This window comes from Podarcis raffonei, chromosome 1 (assembly GCF_027172205.1).
Source record: "Podarcis raffonei isolate rPodRaf1 chromosome 1, rPodRaf1.pri, whole genome shotgun sequence".
NCBI lineage: Eukaryota > Metazoa > Chordata > Lepidosauria > Squamata > Lacertidae > Podarcis > Podarcis raffonei.
This window is the reverse complement of record NC_070602.1, coordinates 117,594,790-117,616,144: the sequence shown is the minus strand read 5'-3', so window position 1 is coordinate 117,616,144 and position 21,355 is coordinate 117,594,790. Positions and strand designations below refer to the sequence as shown.

At 45.3% G+C, this 21,355-nt stretch overlaps 1 protein-coding gene and 1 pseudogene across 4 annotated transcripts in view; both read left to right on the top strand.

The window, feature by feature from the left end:
- The window catches only part of DCAF17 (DDB1 and CUL4 associated factor 17), a 33,232-nt gene extending 19,550 nt beyond the window's left edge, over positions 1–13,682 (top strand). For 3 of the 4 annotated variants that reach the window (XM_053359794.1, XM_053359805.1, XM_053359784.1), the window contains 6 exons: positions 1,644–1,786; positions 3,533–3,642; positions 4,769–4,856; positions 7,089–7,172; positions 9,657–9,812; positions 13,065–13,682. In XM_053359794.1, coding sequence (XP_053215769.1) covers positions 1,644–1,786; positions 3,533–3,642; positions 4,769–4,856; positions 7,089–7,172; positions 9,657–9,812; positions 13,065–13,256 — 773 coding nt within the window. In that variant the 3' untranslated portion in view covers positions 13,257–13,682. The remainder of the gene's footprint in view (positions 1–1,643; positions 1,787–3,532; positions 3,643–4,768; positions 4,857–7,088; positions 7,173–9,656; positions 9,813–13,064) is intronic. The other variant, XR_008327161.1, reaches the window with a different exon arrangement.
- Positions 13,683–20,603: 6,921 nt separating this feature from the next.
- LOC128407422 (low molecular weight phosphotyrosine protein phosphatase-like) lies at positions 20,604–21,110 on the top strand (annotated as a pseudogene).
- Positions 21,111–21,355: the final 245 nt, after the last annotated feature.

The following is a 21,355-nucleotide window of genomic DNA, read 5'->3' as shown; positions in this document are numbered from 1 at the left end:
TGCAAGATTGGATAACTGCAATGTCCTCCACATGGGTTCTGAATGCAGCTAGGCTGCTTTGGGGAGCAAACTACCGCCAGCATATTGCTTGCAAGATTTGCAGTGGCAAGCAATCCTTTACCAGGCAAACTTCAAGGTTTTGGTGCTAACATACAAGGCCCTGTGCAGCTCAGGACCAGGTTACTTAGGAGACCACATTATCCCTTATGTATGAAATAGGTCACTGCATTGTCCGGGAGACTTCTTCCTTGAAGTTCCTAAAATACTAGAAACCCACTCCACAGTAGCTCTGAGCTACTGGGCTTTCAGCATGTCTTATGAGAGTTGCAGGCACCTAACATGTGTACTTTGTGGAAACAATTGAAGATACTTTTGTTCAGGCAAGCTATCCTTAGTGGTTATTTTGTACTGTTTTGTAAACTGCTTTTGACTGTTTATATACTATACTTGTGAATTGCCCTGAGACACACGTGAAAGGCGATTCACAAATTAATAAAATAAACACAATCCGTAAAGGGGAAATGTGATTTCTTGTGGCCTTTATTACCGTATTTTTCGCTCCATAGGGCGCACTGGACCATAGGGCGCACCTAGTTTTTAGGGGGGGAAATCAAGAAAAAAAATCTTATTTCCCCCCCCCCAGCCCCAAAGAGCAGCGTACAAGCTGCACACAACCTCTCCCTTCTGGAGGGGTTGCGCGTGGCTATGGCACAAGCCAAGGCAGCCAGCGGGATGGATCCCGCTCGCTGTTTTGGCTTCCTCTCTCCTGCCGGGACGCGGGTGGCGCTGTGGGTTAAAGCCTCAGCGCCTAGGACTTGCCGATCGAAAGGTCGGCGGTTCGAATCCCCGCGGCGGGGTGCGCTCCCGTTGCTCGGTCCCAGCGCCTGCCAACCTAGCAGTTCGAAAGCACCCCCGGGTGCAAGTAGATAAATAGGGACCGCTTACTAGCGGGAAGGTAAACGGCGTTCCGTGTGCTGCGCTGGCTCGCCAGATGCAGCTTGTCACGCTGGCCACGTGACCCGGAAGTGTCTGCGGACAGCGCTGGCCCCCCGGCCTATAGAGTGAGATGGGCGCACAACCCTAGAGTCTGGCAAGACTGGCCCGTACGGGCAGGGGTACCTTTACCTTTACCTTTACTCCTGCCGGGAGAGGCTGCGCGGGGCTAAAGAGGAAGCCCTAGCCCCGTGTAGCCTCTTCCTACTGGAGGGGCTGCATGCGGCTATCCCTGAAGCCTGGAGAGCAAGAGGGGTCGGTGCGCACTGACGCCTCTCGCTCTCCAGGCTTCAGCGAAAGCAACGCAAAGCCTTTGGAGCGCGGAGGGAGCACTCCCTCTGTGCTCCAAAGGCTTCGCTTTGCTTTCGCTGAAGCCAAGGAGCCTGCATTTGCTCCAAAGGACGCAAGCACATTTCCCCTCAATTTTTGGAGGGGGAAAAGTGTGTCCTATAGAATGAAAAATGCGGTATATTGTCCAGGTGTCTGTTTTGTGTACTGCTAATTGAATGCAAGGTTGCAGGGTTCTGCATAATCACTGTTGCACTATAAACTTTCGGTGTTTAGTGGCCGTAAACTCTTGTGTGTGCGATCTTTAAAGCTTTACCGAAGAACAAATGGAATTGTGAAGCTGTTCATGTTAACATTCGCAGGTACCCCAGATCTGCTTTTTGAAGTGTCTTCCCTGGAGAACACATTTGAAATTGGAGGATACCCTTGGCATTACATCATCACCCCTAACAAGAAAAAACAGAGAGGAATCTTCCACATTTGTTCATTGAAAGACCACACTTTGGTAAATCTGTTCAAGTGTCACATATCAATCAGAAAATCGTGGGTGTGTAAAATAGGAAGATAACCATTCAGCATTATTTCCTGATAGCTCAGTCGGTAGAGCATGAGACTTTTAATCTCAAGATCGCAGATTCCTGGATTGCAAGGGGCTGGACTAGATAATTCCGTTCCAGCTCTACAATTCTATGTTTCCATAATTCATTTCTCATTTTTCACTTGTGTTTGCCTGATTGCCCCATTTCAAGATAGAGTCACGTATGTAGAATCACGTTCAACATTAGGTTGCCCTGTTTTGTGTTTGTATACAGTGGTACCTCGGGTTAAGTACTTACCATATTTTTTGCTCTATAGGACTCACTTTTTCCCTCCCAAAAAGTAAGGGGAAATGTGTGTGCGTCTTATGGAGCGAATACAGGCTGCGCAGCTATCCCAGAAGCCAGAACAGCAAGAGGGATCGCTGCACAGTGATCCCTCTTGTTGTTCTGGCTTCTGAGATTCAGAATATTATTTTTTCTTGTTTTCCTCCTCCAAAAACTAGGTGCGTCTTATGGCCTGGTGCGTCTTATAGAGCGAAAAGTACTGTGATTCGTTCTGGAGGTCCGTTCTTAACCTGAAACTGTTCTTAACCTGAGGTACCACTTTAGCTAATGGGGCCTCCTGCTGCCGCTGTGCTGCTGCCGCGCGATTTCTGTTCTCATCCTGAAGCAAAATTCTTAACCCAAGGTACTATTTCTGGGTTAGCGGAGTCTGTAACCTGAAGCGTATGTAACCCGAGGTACTACTATATAAGGAAACATCCTTGTATTGTTGGATTAAGCACAGACATGAATACAAATTCTAGGGATAAGATCCCACAATGTGAGCAAGACGCATGCCACATACTTTTGAGTGGCTGTTTTCCTGTTGCAAAGATGTGCATCTTCTGCCCATCTTGCTTGCAACCTTACAGTAATATTTGGAGGCCGCAGGGTGAAAATAGTGGGTTCAGTATTTAAAGCAGCTTTTCCCAACGTGGTGCCCACTTTGTACTGCAACTTACATTGCAGCTCTGTGCTTGTTGGGGCTGATGCATAGCTGTCAACTTTTCCCTTTCCTTGCGAGGAATCCTATTCGGAATAAGGGAATTTCCCTTTAAAGAAGGGAAACGTTGACAGCTATGGGCTGATGCGATATGGAGCATGACAATATCTGGAGGGCCACAGGTTCCCCACCTCTGATTTTTTAAATAAATAAATAAATAAATATACAGGGAATGTGTCGTATCCAGTTAGTAGGCAATTTATACAGGCAAGCATTAAATTGTGTTTCAGTCTAATTGCTTTGGCATCAAAATCTGAAGGGCTCATACCTGTCGTAGCTCATCCATTTTTTAAATTACTTTGGTAAAGTACCCTTGTAATAAATTAGATGGAAAATTGCATGTTTTATTTCAAATTTTACACTCTTTGTGCCCCCACCCCCAGGAATAGATTTCTTAGTGGTCAATATGGGTTGAAAACAGAACTGCAAGGTTGGCCAAATGGGTTGTATTCTGGGATGAGATATTGAACAACATTCTGTGAGAAGTGGGGCAAATTTGGACTGTGGAAACCAATGTTAAGATGCCTAAAATTGAACAACACCCCATACTTCCTTCTAGGAAGATCAGAATACAAATGCGTGCTATAACTTCTCAGTGTACATTAGATAGAGGAGTCTCTTCTGTGTTTGTTCGAGATAACTTACATGTTTTGTTTCACCATTCCAGGCAAAGAACGGCATCCAGGATATGGAATGTTCCTCGTTGGAACCTGACTGGGTATCTTTCCACCCAGACACGTCTGGAAGAGTGCTGCATGTGGGACCAAGTTTGATTAAGTAAGTCTTGCTGTGAAAGTAGCCTGTGCCTACCTGTGACTCCGTCGTTCTTTAGTCTTCATTGAGGGATTCACTGTCCAAGCTCGCAGGTGGCGCTGTGGTCTAAACCACTGAGCCTCTTGGCTTGCCGATCAGAAGGTCGGCGGTTTGAATCCCCATGACGGGGTGAGCTCCCGTTGCTCTGTCTCATCTCCTGCCAACCTAGCAGTTCAAAAGCACGCCAGTGCAAGTAGATAAATAGATACCGCTGCGAGGGGAAGGTAAACAGCGTTTCTGTGTGCTCTGGTTTCTGTAACGGTGTCCCGTTGTGCCAGAAGTGGTTTGGTTATGCTGGCCAAGTGAGCTGGAAAGCTGTCTGCAGACAAACGCAGACTCCCTCGGCCTGAAAGCGAGATGAGCGCCACAACCCCATGGTCGCCTTTGACTGGACTTAACTGTCCAGGAGTCCTTTACCTTTTATCTTTAGCTGTCCAAGCTGAACTTCTGATTGGCCAAGGTTTCTCTGTCCTTATTGATGTGTTTGGGAAAGGGTTAGGCAAATTCATAGCCGTGATAGCTAAATGGAACCTATATGTTCAGAGGCAGAGGCATATATAAATGGTGGGTTGTTGCCTTCAAGCTTTTTGGAGGCATCCTGTTTATCATCTTTATTTTTTTATTGGAGGTTCATTGTTTATCATGATCTTGAATCACCTAACATGAATTTATAGCAATATCACATAGCTAGATCTTCCAGTTTATATTTTCAAAGGTGATTGATTTCTGGATTCTCAGAATGAAAGAATTAAAGTAGAAATGTTTTACTGAATTAAATGAATTAATGAATTAAAGTAGAAATGTTTTAAAGTAGAAATGCAATTGCATGTACGCAACAGAGTCCTGGATCATGCCCTTTGATACCGCCATTACACACAGGAACACAAGAAGCAGCATTGTATGGTCTGACATATGGCAGGTTCTGATTCCACCACCCAAGAGATGCCAAATATGTGCTTATTAAAAATGTGCTGGTTCCTGACTCCATCACTCCATCTCAGAATGCGTAGTGGCTGTGAAATTAGTGTTTTATTTCCCCATCACACCTTCCTGTCAACGTGACTCTCTTGGTTTCATTTTTCTCAACCAGAGTTTTGAAGCTGAAGGAATCTGAAAATAATGCAGAAGAGCAGGAAGTTACGGAAGACTTTGTCATACAGGCCAACAGGAGAAATAATGTGAGAATGTAACAACAAACCTGGATTGTTGTTGTTGTTATTATTACTATTATTAAACTTTTTTATTTGTGCAATTTGTATATTGTAGAGACCATTCTTCTCATTTCAGCTCTAGCACAGATGGGGGAAAAGTAAGTCTCATTTAGGGCTGGTTCACACATGCAGCTTCCTCACTCATTCACAGTCAAAACTTCTCTGTTCACCTGCGTCAGTACTTTTCAGTGGAGACAACTTTGAGCTGGATGCATGAATGGTTATCAGGTGATGAAGATTCATGGGTGTGAATCAATCCTTTGTGGCCATTGTGTAGCAAGAGGCAGGCTTGGTCCTCTGCTGAAGCTGTTAACTGTTTAGGGGAGAGTGTGGCTTTAAAATGTTTCCATTGCATCTGAAAGTTGTTGCATGGAAGCAGATCACAAAAACGTACCATTGAAAAGACCTAGAGAAAATGCATGCTGTCAAAGCCTATCAAGAAAAAGTTGCTAACGTCAGAGAAAGATGGGATTTGCCCCTTGTGCATAAGTTGCTAAATTGTGTAGTCTTTGTGTACCAAGTGGAGCTAAAAAGAACTATTGTTATTACAATCATACCTTGGATCCCAAACGCCTTGCGAGTCGAACATTTTGGCTCCCGAACGCCGCAAACCATGTTCCGGTTTGCAAACGTTCTTTGGAACATGAACGTCTTCTGTGGCTTCCGAATGGCTGCAGGAGCTTCCTGCAGCCAATCAGAAGCTGTGCCTTGGTTTCCGAACGTTTTGGAAGTCGAACGGACTTCTGGCACAGATTCCGTTTGTCTTCAGAGGTACCACTGTATTGTTTATTTTCTAAGAACTAGATTTTGTTTTGGAAACGAAAAGGCTTCCAATCCTCGTGGTTGTAGAGCAAGGCTTGGAAACGTGAAGGCAGGGTATTCAAACAGGGTTTTTAAGCTATTTAAAAAGAAGAAATGTTTTCTAGTTTGGGCACTCTCATCAGCCCTAGCCCTCCATGTTCAGTGGTCAGAGAAGATTGGATCAGGAGCCCAGCAACATATGACAGGCCACAGGTTCCCCACTCATGCTTAGAACCTGGATTTCCATGGCTCTTACTTCCTGTACACTATTTACCTCCTGATTTATAGCAGGAATGGGGGAAGAGCTGTGAGATGTTGGAGAAACATTAATTACCAAACCACAGTCCCCACGTGAGAGGTGCTTAGATCTAAACACTGAGCAGTCAGCGACATAATATGATGCTGTTGTTTGAACGTCTGTGTTGCGTGTTGCAGTAAGCCATAAGCAATTTGCATCATCTTAGCTCTACTCTCCTTGTGCGTTGGTGGGAGGGGGATGGGACACAATAACTGGCTTACCATTCTGTCCAAAAACAGGGATTATGGTTTGTTTCACTCCTAGCAAAACACAGCCTGTGGCCAAGCTTTGTTCTTGGTTTCCTGAACATGGTTTGTTTGGAGCAAAATGGGCAGACTACCTCAGAAAGTAGTGGATTCATTTGAGGTTTTTATAGAGAGCTTCGATAGCCCTCTGTCAGGGATTCTCGAGCCGTGATTCCTGTATGCAGGGGGTTGGACTAGATGTCCTTTAGGATCCCTTCTAACTTGTATGATTCTGTGGAACAAATCTTAATCCCTGGTTCAGACATAACGCTAAGTAGGGAGGAAACAAACAGCTTAGATCGGCACATTCACAACAAACCATTAAATGTTGTTTACTGTGACATTGAATTGTATTGTTTTTAATGAGCTAGGACATAGTTATGAGAGAGAAATAACATAGCTAATAAAGGGAGGATGAGAAACAGCTCAAACAGTATTTTGAATGTGGTTTTGAATAAACAACAGTGAAGAATCTTTATCTAGCTTTTCTGTGCTATAAATAAATACCCACCAAGCTTAAAAGCTACTTCTCTGGAGTGCAGTGACTATAAGTCTGTATTTCTGCTGCAGCAGTTGAGAATGTACTGTTGACTTCATTATTCTCCTGAATGCTTTGTAATTATCCTTTAAATCTTTTCAGCAAAGACGCCCAAGAAGATGGTGTCTGTGTTTTTTCTAGATGCAGTCCGCATTTTTCAAATCGTTTTGAAACTTTAACCAACCTGTCCTTAAGTAGAAACCTGCTGAAAATCCATATTTAACAAACAAAAAAGTAAATGAAAACTTCAGTTAGCGTTGTCCTTAATTTTACTATTTGTCTCATTTCTCTCTCTCTCTCATATTCTAACCTCAAAGGTTAAGAACTCTGTAACGGTAACAGCGTCTGGCCGAGTTGTGAAGAAACGTATGACACTATTGGATGATGACCCTGGGCAAGAGGTAACCAAAAATTCTGTGATCTTGAATAAGGCAGCTCGTGAAATGAGCCTCGTTGGCTTTGTAGAACTTGTGTTGTATCTGATGCTAGGTCTGCTCAGAGTAGAACCATTGAGGTCAATGGGCATAACTGATTTAGGTGCATTGATTTCAGTGGGTCTTCTCTGAGTACAACATAGTTTTATGCAAACGTTTGTGTGTGCATATAAAATGTAACTTACTCGTGTGTACAACCACACCCACCCACCCCCCCACACACACCCTGCTAATTTAAATGTTGTCAAATGTATCTGAGTTCAAGCCGGGAATGACAGGAACTCTGCTATACAGTGGTACCTCGGGTTAAGTACTTAATTCGTTCTGAAGGTCCGTTCTTAACCTGAAACTGTTCTTAACCTGAAGCACCACTTTAGCTAATGGGGCCTCCTGCTGCCGCCGCACCGCTGGGGCCCAATTTCTGTTCTTATCCTGAAGCAAAGTTCTTAACCTGAAGCAATATTTCTGGGTTAGCAGAGTATGTAACCTGAAGCGTCTGTAACCCGAGGTACCACTGTATACCAATTCCTTTTGCTTTTGCTTTCCCCCCATTTTGATCTCTTTGTTTTCTAGTCCACCACTGGTCAGCTAGGAGTCTGCCAGCACACACCTGGGAAACTAACTTTCCGCTAAAAATACAGCTTTTTGTGTTCCCTGTTTGCAGGGGAGGGAATGACACATGGGGCGTACTAGTCGAGCGAAATGTTAGGCTATGCTTTAGAAATGTCAGGCTAGCACTGTCCTAGATATTGAGAAATGTACAGGGAACCTAATTGGCCGGTGAGCATTTTGGTTATCTGACTGTCCGGTTTGACTGCACACTGCAATGCCTGCGACCGATTTTCTGCTATTTGCAAGCCTAAGGTTCATGGAAAAGGACGGTAAACAACCTAGGCAAAACACTACAGATCTGAACAGTGTGCCCCCAGCATCATTAGAAACTATTTTTGGAACCCATTTTTCACCCTCCCATCAGGAACTGGAGCTGAGATGACACAGCCACAAGAATTCTAATTCCTCCGCTTCTGGAAACTGCAGCCTTGTTTCCATGGAAATGAATACCGTCTGGGTGAAAAACATGGCAAGGGTTCCTCCATGGCCTTTAAAACCTGTAGTTCATTTATATTCAGTTACCAAATTTAGAAAGAGAGAGAAAACACGCAAGCAGGCGGAATTTTACCCATTGTATGCCTGCTGTTGGGTTTTATGGTTTAAATTATTACCATTATTATTGTTTATTGGATTTATCTACCGCCCTAGACCCAGAGGTCTCAGGGCGGTTCACAGAACAAAATCAAAATACAAAACCACAAAATATATACCGTAATCGGAATAAAAACAACCACCCAATAACCCCTCCCCCAAAAACCACACTTTAAAAGGGCATAGGATGTCAATCAAATCAACCCAAGGCCTGGTTAAAAAGGAGACATTTCTGCCTGGCACCTAAAGGTGTGGAATGAAAGCGCCAGGCAAACTTCCCTGGGGAGAGCATTCCATAGACAGGGAGCCACTGCAGAGAAGGCCCCGTTCTCGTGTTGCCACCCTCCGGACCTCTGGAGGAGGAGGCACACAAAGGAGGGCCTCAGAAGATGATCTCAGGGTCCGGGTAGGTTCATATGGAAAGAGGCAGTCCTTGAGGTATTGCGGACCTGAGCCATTTAAGGCTTTATAGGTCAAAACCAGCACTTTGAATTGGGCCCGTTTCACCGTGAAACACTTTAAAATATTTTCCTGGATTTGGGGACTGCACTGCAACTAAGACACACAGAGAGATCATACTTCTAGAGGCTCCAAGTGAAAAGTATCAAAAACTCAAATGGCTGGAAAGCAAGAGGCAGCAATTGTTGACAGGACCATTTATAGATTACAGCCGTTTCTCTAATAATGATGATGATGATAATGATAATAATAATAATAATATGTATGTATGTATGTATGTATGTATTTATACATACCCCGCCCATCTGGCTGGGTTTCCCCAGCCACTCTGGCGGCTTCCAACAAAATATTAAAACACAGTAGTCTATTAAACATTAAAAGCTTCCCGAAACTTCTTTTAGAAATAATAATAATAATAATAATAATAATAATAATAATAATAATAATAATAATTTATTATTTATACCCCGCCCATCTGGCTGGGCTTCCCCAGCCACTCTGGGCGGTTTCCAATTTTTTAAAAAAATACCGTAATAAAGCAAACATTAAAAGCTTCCCTAAACAGGGCTGCCTTCAGATGTCTTCTAAAAGTCTGGTAGTTGTTGTTCTCTTTGACATCTGGTGGGAGGGCATTCCACAGTGAGGGCGCTACTACCGAGAAGGCCCTCTGCCTGGTTCCCTGTCTTCCGTCTGTTTGTTTTTACCCGCGCAATAGCTAGGAGATGTTTTTAAAAACTGTGGCTAAACAACTTAACTTTCTGAGTAACCCGAGCTCCTGTTTTTAATAAGACTTTCAAAATTGTGGACTATGAAGATGAACTGAATTTACTGTCCGTTGTGGCAGTTACTCAGATAGGAGCAGATGGAGCCGCCCACCTTGACTTCCACTGCAACGAGTACGGGACTCGACTTAAGAGCATTCCGTTTGAGGAATCTTGGGATGTGGTGAGTATAATCCCACTTAACGTACCATACTTTTCCGTGTATAAGACTATGTTATTTTCTTTTCTATGTTATTATTTATTTATACCCCGCCCATCTGGCTAGGTTTCCCCAGCCACTCTGGGCGGCTTCCAACACAATATTAAAATACAGTAATGCATCAAACATTAAAAGCTTCCCTCAACAGGGCTGCCTTCAGATGTCTTCTAAAAGTCTGGTAGTTGTTGTTCTCTTTGACTTCTGGTGGGAGGGCGTTCCACAGGGCGGGTGCCACTACCGAGAAGGCCCTCTGCCTGGTTCCCTGTAACTTGGCTTCTCACAGCGAGGGAACCGCCAGAAGGCCCTCAGCGCTGGACCTCAGTGTCCGGGTAGAACGTTGGGGGTGGAAACGCTCCTTCAGATATACTGGACTGAGGCCATTTAGGGCTTTAAAGGTCAGCTCTATAAAACACTGAACAGTACAACATAAAACACTGAACCTTCTCTAATATTGGGGTTGAGTAACTTGTTCATCACTGTTACGAAGGCTCCATCAGCAATACTTGGTGTTTTAGTTTTCAGGTTTACCTAGAGACGACAATATTTTGAGAACAGTAAAAAAAAAATTCTCCCCCTCTCTGCGCAGCGCCCCTTCAGCGAAGCCGCAGGAGAAACCGAGCTCCTTCCATTTCTCCTCCCGCTTCACTGAAGGGGCGCTGCACAGAGAGGGAAAGCTGTGCAGACAGGGAAAGCTGCGCAGCGCCTCTGCAGCGAAGCGAAGCCAAGAGAGCAAGAGGGATCGGTGCGCACCAACCCCTCTCGCTCTCCAGGCTTCAGCGAAAGCAACGCGAAGCCTCCTGAGCATGGAGGGAGCGCTCCCTCTGCACTTCGGAGGCTTGGCGTTGCTATTGCTGAAGCCAAGCAGCCTGCATTTGCTCCATAGGACGCACACACATTTCCCCTTAATTTTTGGAGGGGAAAAAGTATGTCCTATAGAGCGAAAAATATGGTACTTTTTTTATTTAAGAAGGAAGTGAAGGCTGAGATACTCTGAGATCTGGCTAGAGTAGTCCCCCCCCCCCCAATGTGGGTCTCCAGCTGTTTTTGGACTACAACTCCCATCATCTCTATCTTTTAGGACCAGTGGTCAGGGATGATAGGAACTGTAGTCCAAAAACAGCTGGAGATCCAAAGTTTGGGAAACCCAAGAGGGCATATAAAAGTCACCTGGAAAAATGTGTGCACTCTTACTAGCTGGCATTATTGCTTGCCTGTGACTTAAGATTTATAGAATTTGCATTGGTAAAAAGAAAAAGAAAAAAATATGATTTATCAAGTATGCATCAGTGATGTTCCAAAAAAAAGTTGATATACGTGCTCAATATTATACGCTTCTGAGTGCAGTAGACTTGTTGAAAGAAAAATCCAACCGCAGCCCTACTCTGCTGGCCAACTTCTGGCCAATTTCTGCCAGAATTCCCCCTTCCAAGCAGGCTAGCAGGTGGAAGTGCCACTCACAGCATCCCTGCTGTAGTGATGGCACTGCGCCCGATGTGGACCCGATTGCTGGATCTGGTGCAGTAATTTGCCGCCCCTCCCACCACCTGCCCCATCTCCTGTTGGGCATGGCTGCAAATGTGACAGTTGCCCCACTGTTCCATCAAGACCCAGAGGGCTGATTGGGGGCAGGAAGGTTGATTTGCTCCTCTAGCTATTCCTGGGACGTGGGTGGCGCTGTGGCCTAAACCACTGAGCCTCTTAAGCATGGATAGGCAAACTACAGCCCTGGGGACTGGATCCGGCCCAATCGCCTTCTAAATCCAGCCCACAGACTGGGTGTTTTTACATGAGTAGAATGTGCCCTTTTATTTAAAATGCATCTCTGGGTTATTTGCGGGGCATAGGAATTTGTTCATTTCCCCCACACCAAAAAAAATATATAGTCTGGCCCCCCACAAGGTCTGAGGGACAGTGGACCGGCCCCCTGCTGAAAAGGTTTGCTGACCCCTGCTCTTGGGCTCGCTGATCAGAAGGTCGCAGTTCGAATCCCCGCGATGGGGTGAGCTCCCATTGCTCTGTCCCAGCTCCTGCCAACCTAGCAGTTTGAAAGCATGCCAGTGCAAGTAGATAAACAGGTACCTCTGCGGCGGGAATGTAAATGGTGTTTCCGTGCGCTCTGGTTTCCCTCATGGTGTCCATTGCGCCAGAAGCAGTTTAGTCATGCTGGCCACATGGCCCAGAAAGCTGCCTGTGGACAAATGCCGGCTCCCTCGGCCTGAAAGCGAGATGAGTGCCGCAACCCCAGTCGCCCTTGACTGGACTTAACCGCCCAGGGGTCCTTTACCTGTTGACAATGAGCGCTTTGCTGGTGGATTGAACAAAACGCCCCCAACGGGCTGCAGCCTCCATCCAGCCGCTTTTTGCCTTCAGCAGCTGCCAGTTCTGTTGCGTCACAGGAGGAGCAGACTCCTCCCTCTGTCTCTGCTTTCCTGCCTCTCATTCTCTCCTCCCTGCCCTGCCAGCTGAGCATAGCTGTCAACCGTCCCTTATTTGACGGGAAAGTCCCTTATCCCAGCGCCGTGTCCCGCTGCTGTCCCTTATTGATGATGTCCCTTAAATTTCCCAGGTTTCAAAGGAAGCAGCTCCTCTCCCTCCCTCCCTGCCGGCCAGGGAGGAGGGAGGCTCCAACTGTGTTGCTTGGCTGCGTTGCTCACCCGATAAGGAGTCTAAGAACGACTGGGGGGTGGAGCTTCCATGCCTTGTGCCAATCAAATCTTCCACGTTGCCTGGGGACTCGCCTTTGCTCAGCGCTTCCCAGCGGAGAGGTGACGGTGGTTTTCCTTGCTGCATCCCCTTTGCTGGGTTGCTGCGCTGTGGGAACCACCACTTGAGGCTTCGTTAGGCTGCTGGTTGACTAAAATCCTTTATTTTGGCTGCTGATCCCTTATTTTCGAGGCTGCTGGTCCCTTATTTTCAAATCTGTAAGTTGACAGCTATGCACCTAATCCCCAAGTCCCAATCAGCCCCTGCCATGGCCAATGGTCTGGGATGATGGAAGGAGTTCTCCGACAACATCTGGGGAGCCATGGGTTCCCACTCTGGAGTAGAGCTTATATTCACTGGTTAGCCCAAGCTTCATGTTATAACTTGCTTGCTGCAGAGGGATGTCATATCTGAGGTGTTGTTCACCGCAAAGCCCTGTGTGTCATAGGAGTACCTTCCCTACCCTGCCTACCTGAAATGAAAATTACTGTTTTCTTTGTTCTCTCCATGCAGACATACAACCATGAAGTTTACTTTGACAGAAATATAGTTGTGCACATAGAACAGAAGCCCAGCAGGATCTACAGCTGTTACGTTTACCAAATGACCTGCAGTAGTTCTAAGGAAGATGAAGACATAAAGAAGGGGAAAGGAGAACGACTGTTTTGTGAAAAAATGGGGAAAACTTTTGAGGTTTTTTTGTAGTTCAAGCCATTTTAGAGACTTTGCACCGAGGATTTGTAAACCTCTTTGAGCTGGTTAATAGTTGTTGCTCAGCTTCCTCTGTGTAAATGTACATCCTTTTGTAATGGAAAAAAAAATTTCCACTACATATTTATTCCCACTACATATTTATTTTGAAGTTGTCTTACACATAATGAAACGCGAATTGCGTTTATTTGCAATGTTTTCAGGAGGCAGAAGGGGTCGCTACCCATTTGGCTGAAGAGCAGGATACCTTTTGATGGACTGGTTTCTATGACACACAGACTTTCAATAGCTCAAAACTACGTTTGTAATACTTATTTTATTATTTATATGCCGCCCATCTGACTGGGTTGCCCCAGCCACTCTGGGCGACTCCCGACAAAATATGAAAAACACAATAAAACATCAACCATTAAAAACTTCCCTGAACAAGGCTGCCTCCAGATGTCTTCTAAAAATCTGATGGGAGGGTGTTCCACAGGGTGGGTGCCACTACCGAGAAGGCCCTCTGCCTGGTTCGCTGTAGCTTCATGTCTCGTGGTGAGGGAACCACCAGAAGGCCCTCGGAGCTGGACCTCAGTATCCGGGCTGGACGATGGAGGTAGAGACACTCCTTCATTTATCTCTGTTTTCTTTAAAATGTTTATCTTCTTTAAGTGAGACCACAAATAGAATTGCAGTACAGCCATCTTCAGATTCCATAAAACAGTAGACTCTCTAGAGAGCAAGTTCATGCTCAGTTGACCTAATGCTAGAGTATTCATGAGCAAATGCTGGATGACATAGTCCTATCAGTATAGTGGTACCTCGGGATGCGAACGGGATCCGTTCTGGAGCCCCGTTCACATCCTGAAGTGAACATAACAAGCGTGTGCACGGTTTGCATTTTGCTGCTTCAGCGCATGCGCTTGACTTCATTTTGAGCATCTGCGCATGCGTGAGCAGCGAAACCCGGAAGTAACACACTCCGTTACTTCCGGGTTGCCGCGGAACACAACTCGACCGTGCTCAACCCGAAGCACATTCAACCCAAGGTATGACGGTAATGAGAAGGGAGAGCAGGGGCTGGACTGAGCTCTTCCCTCAAACAGATGATTGACTTATCGCCAATTACCTTATTGGCCTGAATATAAGCCTCACTTCCCCCCCAAATTCCGACCGTGAAAAGTTTAGTGTGGCTTATATTCGCGACCTTAGGTTTTCAGCCAGGATTGCAGAACAAACAGCGTCAGGAGCACGGCAAAGCGGCACCCACCCCGCATGTAGTCCCCCATCCCCTCCCCCAAGGCCAGGAAGGGAGAGAGTGAGGAAGGAAAAAGTCCGTCGGTGTCAGGAGTGCGGGCAGGAGCCAGGCCCTGTGACCAGTAGGCCTTTGCAGGACTGGGGCCTTCCTAAGTTTGTTCTGGAAAGGCAAGGCGCGGCCGCACAGGTGAGGCCGCTTGGTAACTCGCTGCACCTGGTGGCAAGAGCCGGGAAGGGATATAAGGTCAGCATTTCCCTTCGGCTTTTTGCCACAGCAACATGTTTCCTGCCTTGCTGCGTTTGGCTTCTTGCTTCCTGATCCTCGGACCTTTGCTTCGTGACTCCTTGCTTCTCAACCCTCGGACCCTTGACTTCGTGACTCCCTGCATTCTGACCCTCGGACCCCTGATTTCTGGACTCTCGTTCCTGCTTCCACCCCGCCAACTTGCCCCCGGTCCCGACGTCCTCAGCCGGGACTTCGATTGCCTGTAGACCAGACCACGACAGTCAGCAACATAGCACAGCTCCTCCTCCCAGTACGTAGCCAGGAGCAGCGAGGATGGACACGGCTTATATTCAGGTATTTTTTCTTTCCAATTTTCTTTTCCAATTTTAAAGGCGTGGCTTATATTTGGGTGCGGCTTATATTCAGGCCAATACGGTATCTCAGTAAAGTTACCAAGTGGGACTTGTAAGTGGTGTTAAGAGAGTGTGCAGCAGTCCACTTCTAGACGCACATATAATTGGGCCAGGGCCCCTGTGGCTAAAACTTCATAAGTTTTACAGAAGTAGGGATAGGAGAAGAGATTCAGTTCAGTTCGGGTTCGAAGGCGCACCAATCCAGTTCTGAAACAATATGAGAGCCAAAACACAACCATCGTTCGAAATTCGTGCTTACCAAGATTTTTTAAAGCTGTTCTCCAACCAGCCAGCGTTTACAAAAAAACAACAACCACATATACACGAGGAACCTGTGCATGAACATATTCTTGAAAACATACAAAAATGCTATATTGAAATTACGTTGCTTGCAAAAGTGTGTACATGTAAGAACTGCATAGAAAAATTGTTTTATCAGGAGAATTTGCACTAAAATGCTGAAGAACCTTCATGAGGATTTTTGTTTTTTAATCACAAACCGCTGCAGAAATATGGAGAGCCGAGTTTAATATTGGGGAAATGAGGAGCTGTGAGAACTAAAATTGACATATCTTTCCATCCCTATCTAGCGGTGGACTGGATATCAGAGGCTAATGACCCCAAAGAGTCAACTTGGCTGTTCCATACTATTGTTTGTCCTGAATTTGGCAAGATTGTATGTTTTCATTCTCAGATATGTTTGTACTGGCTTCCTTTTAGAGCTTTCCTTTTTAGCCAAAACATTTCCCAAATTCCACTCGGGGCAAGGTCTGAGGGGGACTGTCTTTAAAATGAAACTGGAAATTCATATGTTGAGTCGTCGTTTCTTTTATTCTTACGGCATATTATCAAAAGTCATGCGTTTGCTTTAGATTTACAAAACGTTCTCCATTCTTCCTACCTCCACATTTCCATCAGATATCCTGTCCACTCGATGGTGAAAATATATCATTACTAATCTGCACGCATACACCTGAAATTGAAAGAAGTGCAAGTAGATAAATAGGTACCGCTCTGGCGGGAAGGTAAATGGCGTTTCCGTGCGCTGTTCTGGTTTCGCCAGAAGCGGCTTAGTCCTGCTGGCTACATGACCCGGAAGCTGTACGCCGGCTCCCTCAGCCAATAAAGCGAGATGAGCACTGCAACCCCAGAGTCGTCTGCAACTGGACCAAATGGTCAGGGGTCCCTTTTTATCAACAACAACAACATACAGTCAAACCTTGATTCCTGAATGGCTCCGTTTTGGAATGTTTTGGCTCCTGAAAGCCAAAAACCTGGAAGTAAATGCTCCGGTTTTCAAACGTTTTTCGGAAGCCAAACTGCTTCTGGGGAGTTTTTTTCTTTTTTTCTCCACTGACATTGCAGACCGCCCTTTGATCCTTGGTTGTCGAACGTTTTGGAAGTCGAACAGTCTTCCGGAACAGATTACATTCGACAACTGAGATTTGACTGTAATAATAATAATTTATTATTTATACCCCGCCCATCTGGCTGGGTTTCCCCAGCCACTCTGGGTGGCTCCCAACAGAATATTAAAAACACAATAAAACATCAAACATTAAAAACTTCCCTAAACAGGGTTGCCTTCAGGTGTCTTCTAAAAGTCAGATAGTTGTTTATCAAGCCACAGATGGCCTCTGAGACTATAGGTTTGAGCATTTCTGTGGTGGCTGTCACGAATGGGATACATAATAATAATAATAATAATAATAATAATAATAATAATAATAATTTATTATTTATACCCCGCCCATCTGGCTGAGTTTCCCCAGCCACTCTGGGCGGCTCCCAATCAGTGTTAAAAACAGTACAGCGTTACATCTTAAAAACTTCCCTGAACAGGGCTGCCTTAAGATGTCTTCTGAATGACAGGTAATTATTTATCTCTTTGACATCTGATGGGAGGGCGCTCCACAGGGCGGGCGCCACTACCGAGAAGGCCCTCTGCCTGGTTCCCTGTAGCTTTGCTTCTCGCAATGAGGGAACCACCAGAAGGCCCTCGGCGCTGGATCTCAGTGTCCGGGCTGAACGATGGGGGTGGAGACGCTCCTTCAGGTATACTGGACCGAGGCCGTTTAGGGCTTTAAAGGTCAGCACCAACACTTTGAATCGTGCTCGGAAACGTACTGGGAGCCAATGCAGATCTCTCAGAACCGGTGTTATGTGGTCCTGGCGGCCACTCCCAGTCACCAGTCTAGCTGCCGCATTCTGGATTAATTGCAGTTTCCGGGTCACCTTCCCACCTAGCCACTGCTAATGAGATATGACTTGGGAAATCATACTCTCTGAATTAATTCGGTCTGCTCAACAGTTTAGTAATACGAGAGGAATGGAGAAATACTAAAAGCTTCCATATGATCCCTGTGGGAAGACAGCTTTCTCAACGTTAAAGTGAACTCCTGGCTTAGGGAAGAATTGAGGAAATCATGCTTTTGAAAATGTGCATAAGCGCAGAATGACATCTGCAGTAAGTAAAGGAGGTTCATTGCCCTGCCACCAATTTAATCTCTGTTCAGGAATGGACCGTAGGGACATTTTTGAAGCAGGAAGTCTCAGGACTTGAAAGCAGGAAGTTAAGAGTTTGTTTGTTTGATTAGATTTATGTATCGCCCTTCATCCCAAGATCTCAAGACGGTTCACAGAATAAAATATGGGAGAAAAACACGTAAATAAGTAAAACAAAACAGCAAAAGGATAACCCTCCCTCCTTTCCTCCTCTACATAAAATTCCCATGATCCCTGACCAAAGGGGTCCTGCTAGCTAGGGATTATGGGAGATGTAGTCCAAAAACATCTGGCGAGACCCAAGTTTAGGAAACACCAGTGGGCTGTGGCAGGTGCCCACTTATGCCAGCTCTTGACAGCTTCTGTGGGTCAGATGGAGAGAAGGCAGAAAATGTGGGTCAGAAAAATGTTTTTCTGAAAGGTTTTTTTTTTAGGAGGTATTTTAAGATAAATATAGTGGAAAGGTTGATTCACAGGCGAATGCGCATATTCTGAGCATAAGAGTAGAAAAGCTTTACAGTGGTACCTCAGGTTACATACACTTCAGGTTACAGACTCCGCTAACCCAGAAATAGCACCTTGGGTTAAGAACTTTGCTTCAGGATGAGAACAGAAATTGCACGACCGCGACAGCACGACAGCAGCGGGAGGCCCCATTAGCTAAAGTGGTACCTCAGGTTAAGCTCAGTTTCAGGTTAAGAACGGACCTCCAGAACGAATTAAGTTCTTAACTCGAGGTACAGTGTTACCTCGGTTTACGAACTTAATCCATTCCGGTAGTCTGTTCTTAAACCGAAATTATTCTTAAACTGAGGCGCACTTTCCCTAATGAGGCTTCCTGCTGCCAGTGCCCTTCCACCATTCGGATTCCATTCTTAGACCAAGGTAAAGTTCGCAAACTGGGACACTGCTTCCAGTTTTGCAGAGTTCTTAAACTGAATCGTTCTTAAACAGGACTGTTCTTAAACCGAGGTACCACTGTATGGGGTTGCGGCGCTCATCTTGCTTTCAGGCCGAGGGAGCCGGCATTTGTCCACAGACAGCTTTCTGGGTCATGTAGCCAGCATGACTAAACAGCAGTGGGAGGCCCCATTAGCTAAAGTGGTGCTTCAGGGTAAGAACAGTTTCAGGTTAAGAATGGACCTCCGGAACAAATTAAGTACTTAACCCGAGGTACCACTGTACTACTTCGGTTTCTTATTTTCCTGGTCTCACTGTGACGGGGTAAACAAGGAGGATAATTCATGCTTTCCAAGGTCTTATAGAAGAACCTCTTCTTAGAAATACTTTATACTTTATTCTTTATATAAAGAACAGCTTCTATGTGTGGGCTGTTAGGCTGCTGAATGAAAAGATAACAACAGGGCAACTGAATTTTGGGTTTGGTGGGTGTGCGTCAGTAAACAAGGGGAATTAAGACTAAGAGAGCTGAGTGGGGGGTGCTCATGTAATCTCACTGTATACAAGTTGTACAAGTGACAATAAAGTATTTCAATTTCAATTTTAGAAGATGCCTCTCATTGAAATCCAGATATAATTCAATCACTAGCAGCAACAAAAGTCTCGCTCCTGTGTGTGTTTACAATATTATTCATCGGTTTTAGGAGGAGCAATATTTATGCTAAGAGAATTCCACATTGCCAAGCTTTCTCTCATGAATAATGTTTTTTCCTTGCCTCATTTCAACCTGGACATGTTTTGCCTGACAGTTCATGGGATGGTGAATCTTAAAATTGACACTGGACCCAGACCCAACAAGCATAATAGGTGCTTGTTTCAGCGCTCTTATTTATATCAAATCGATATTTGGATAGAGCATTGTTTTCTGTTCAATAGTATTTAAACGGCATTTGTCTGAAGCTATTAGTTAAAAGTGATGTATTATGATTCTTTCAATAACAGGCAGAGAAAAGACAAGATTGTTAAACGTGCAAATTAATGTGCTACATGCATTGATGGTGATCCTGGAAGCACAAGTGATAAATTATTAATGGTGGTGCACAGTCTAATGCACTGTAGCGCCTTTTTTTTTAATGTCATCATTTTGCATGGTCTCAGGGTTGTAAAAGTATCACCGCTGTCTTCACGAACAGAGTGGAATAAAGCTTTTTACGGACTCACTCTCTCTCTGCATTTGACACATTAAAACACACACAGAGAGACACACAGCCTAGGGTTGCCATATTTCAAGAAGTAAAAATCCAGACACAGTTGCTGAGCTGTTTTGGGGCGAGGCCAGCAAAACACCTCAGATAAACAAGTGGCACATGGTGCCAGCAGGGCCATTCTGCCACCCAAGATACGCGGGGCGGGTGGAATAGGAGCAGGGCTGGTCCAAGATATTTTGCCACCTGAGGCAGACCCCAAAATGGGACCTCCCTCCCTGCTAGGGAAGAAAGGGTGGGGGAAGGTCTACATCAGGAACAAGGGACAAAGATTGACAGGGGGATCTGCTTCCCTGTGGATCCTGCTGCCTGAGGCAGTCGCCTTGCCTTGCCTTATGGGTGGGCCGGCACTGAGGAGGAAGTCACAGGTGGACTGTGAGCAGCAGAAGAGAAGAGCACACTTGCATCATGTTCCAGCCGGTAAATCCATGACCGCATCCTCTTCAAAGGTCCAACATTGTATCAGCCCCAAACCTGGCACAAATAATTTTCTTCCCATTTAGTTGCACCCTCCAATCAATAAAAATACTTAACTGAGGTTCTGCCCCCCTCAACAAAAGCCTGCTGCCCCTAACAGAAATCCATGCTTCATCATGGTTTCTGTGTATAACTCATTTTATTTGGCTGCAACTTTTGACAGAATGAACATAACACAGTTTGTTGCATTATATTCTGCGTTAAAGGATCTTTCCAATAATGTATAATCTTATGGTTTCATGGTATGGCCTGATTCTGATGTTATGAGCCACCAAACCTCAGAAACACAACTTTTCGGTTGGTGGTTTCTGAAAGAGAGAGGATGGCGGCCGGGGAAGCCAATTCCATTTTATTCGTTTGCCTGGGGAACATTTGCCGCTCTCCCATAGCCTAAGGCATTTTGAGGAAACTTGTGGCTGAGGAAAACATTGAAAACAAGTGGGTGATAGGCAGCGGTGCTGTTTCTGACTGGAATGTGGGACGCTGCCCAGATGCAAGGGCTTTAAGTTGTCTAAGAAATCATGTCATTCAGACGGGCCATAAAGCACCACAGGTTATACAACAAGATGTTTTCCTGACGTTTGATTATATGCTTTGTATGGATGAAAGGAATTTACAAGATCTGAAAAGAAAAAAGCAAGAGTTTTCAAAACTGCAAATCTCAGATTGAGCTGTTTAGGATTGAGCTATGATCCACAAAACCAGTTTATTATGGAAGATCTATACTATGGTACTGATGAAGATTTGGAAACTGTTTTATCAACAGTGTCTTAGACGCTGTAAAGCAGTGATTCCCAAACTTTTCTGGCCAGGTCCCACTTAAGCATCTCTAAAATCCTGGTGCCCGCCACCCCCCCCCCCGTGACATATAATTCTTATTATTCAAAGAGTGAACTCCTATTCAGTGGAGGAAGTAAACAAAAAAAAATCACTCTTAATAACTCATTCTCGAATTGCCTCCCCTTGTGGGGCGTGTGCGTGCCCCAGGTTGGTAACCACGGCTTTGAAGCATTTTTGGAGTGGGGGGGATGGGGGCAAGTGTTCTGAAAGCAAGTAATATTGAGCTGT